This window comes from Aplysia californica, unplaced genomic scaffold (assembly GCF_000002075.1).
Source record: "Aplysia californica isolate F4 #8 unplaced genomic scaffold, AplCal3.0 scaffold00066, whole genome shotgun sequence".
NCBI lineage: Eukaryota > Metazoa > Mollusca > Gastropoda > Aplysiida > Aplysiidae > Aplysia > Aplysia californica.
The window spans coordinates 183,210-185,192 of NW_004797336.1; the positions used below are offsets into that span (position 1 = coordinate 183,210).

Below are 1,983 nucleotides of genomic sequence, written 5' to 3' on the forward strand. Positions count from 1 at the left end.
GGGTGATCATGGAAGATTGTAGTCGTCAGATCCATAGAATGAATTCAGGGTATATTTGTTGTAAAATTTTAATGGGAAGGGCTTTATTATTCTTACAAAAGAGGATTCTTTTTTTAATGAAGTTCATTCCTGATGTATGGACATTTTTGCCTAATGGTTTGAACAAATATGAGTCGGAAGTTAAAGTTTAATTCTCCATTTCTGGACTAGTGTATAAATTGTGCTGTCAGGGTCATTTTCTTTCTTTTGAACTAGCCAAACACCTGTAAGTGGGTGCTTGGCTGGCACACCTGTTAGTGGGTGCTTGGCAGGTGGTCTAGTGTGGTTTACTCCTTCTTTCCAATCAAGCGTCTATTATTCTTATGTCTCCTCCTTCATTTTTTGGTGTTTTTACTCTCTTTAACACCCCTAATCTTTGGCTCTTATGTGACCTTATTGTGTTGAAAGTGCTGTAAAATGCTTACTACAACAATACACCTGTTGTGTTGTGTTGCTGTGTTTTACGTTGTGTTTTCAATACTCTCTCTCTCTCTCTCTCTCTCTCTCTCTCTCTCTCTCTCTCTCTCTCTCTCTCTCTCACTGTCTCACTCTCTTGTCACAGGGCTTCTTCCGACGCAGCATCCAGAAACAGATAGAATACCGTTGTCTGAGGGACGGCAAGTGTATGGTTATACGACTCAACAGAAATAGGTGCCAGTATTGTCGCTTCAAGAAGTGTTTGGCTGTGGGAATGTCTCGTGATTGTAAGTACATCCTTTGTTCCTTGATGGGAATTTATGAAGGGTTGAAGATAAGGTGTGGTTGAATTAAGGAAATTTCAAATATTGGACTTGTTTTGTTTCTGAAATACAGTCGAACCTGCCCTAATAACCACCTAACCAAGACAATCGCTTATACCAGTGACCATTCCACAACCGCCCAAATCAGTTTCTGGGGGGGTTTCCAGATAAAGAGGTTTAATTCAGATACAAATGATATCAAAGGGCATCTTACAATAGTTTTGTATTGTTTCATTAATTCATTAATTTTTTTTAACCTGAAAAATAACAAATGCACAATTCATGGTTCTGATTTGGGTGCTTTTTTAAAAAGAATATTCTTAGAACCTAAAAAAGTGACTTACATGCTAATGGAATGAGGCTGGCAGTGTTTCCTACCTGTTTTAGCCTTGTCCCCAACCATAGTATGTAGTCAAAGCACTATGGACCCCCTGCAGTAACTGCCATCATTGTAGGTTGTCAACAGCTTGTATATTTGTCATATGAGTTCTTCTATTCTTTTATGATCATCCGTTTTCATCGTCTTCCTTTTCATCTCCCAAATATACCAAAAAATCAACCCTAAGTGAGTTCTTGGCCAGTGGTCTGGTGTAGTTTGCTCTTTCTTTCCTATCAAACATTTATCATCCATATCTCTCTTCCTTTTTTGTGTGTGTGTTGTTTGTTACTTTTTTATAACACTTCTAATCTTGGCCACTTATTATATGACCCAATTGTGTTGTAAATGCTGTAAAACTCTTACTAAAACTGAAGTTGATCCTACGTCTATGTCATGGATGTACCAACAGCTGTGCGCTACGGCCGGGTGCCCAAACGGTCCAAGAGCCAGGAGGACCAGAGCGTGACATCGAGTGACTCCAGCCAGGAGCAGTCGGCGCTGGAGAGTCGTCAATTGGCCATCTATGACGTCATCCTCAGCATCTCTCAGGCCCACCACGCCCACTGTGCCATCACTGAGGACAAAATCAAGAACATTGTCCGGCAGCCTACCACACTGGTCAGTCTCTGTCTCTCTATTTTTTTGTCCCCTTCTCTTTCTCTCTTTCTCTTGATGTCTCTCTTTCTCTCCCTGTCTCTCTCTCTCTCTCTCTGTCTCTGTCTGTCTCTCTCTCTCTCCCTCTCTCTCTCTCTGCCTCTCTCTGTCTGTCTCTCCCTCTACTCTCTCTGTCTCTCTCTCTCTCTACTCTCTCTCTCTCTCTCTCTC

At 41.4% G+C, this 1,983-nt stretch overlaps 1 protein-coding gene across 1 annotated transcript in view; it reads left to right on the forward strand.

Moving 5' to 3' along the window:
* Window positions 1-1,983, forward strand: part of LOC101857395 (ecdysone-induced protein 78C) — a gene marked incomplete in the record, with an annotated part of 70,423 nt that overhangs the window by 61,921 nt on the left and 6,519 nt on the right. Inside the window, 2 exon segments of the mRNA XM_013079847.2 lie at window positions 600-743; window positions 1,568-1,776. Coding sequence (XP_012935301.1) covers window positions 600-743; window positions 1,568-1,776 — 353 coding nt within the window.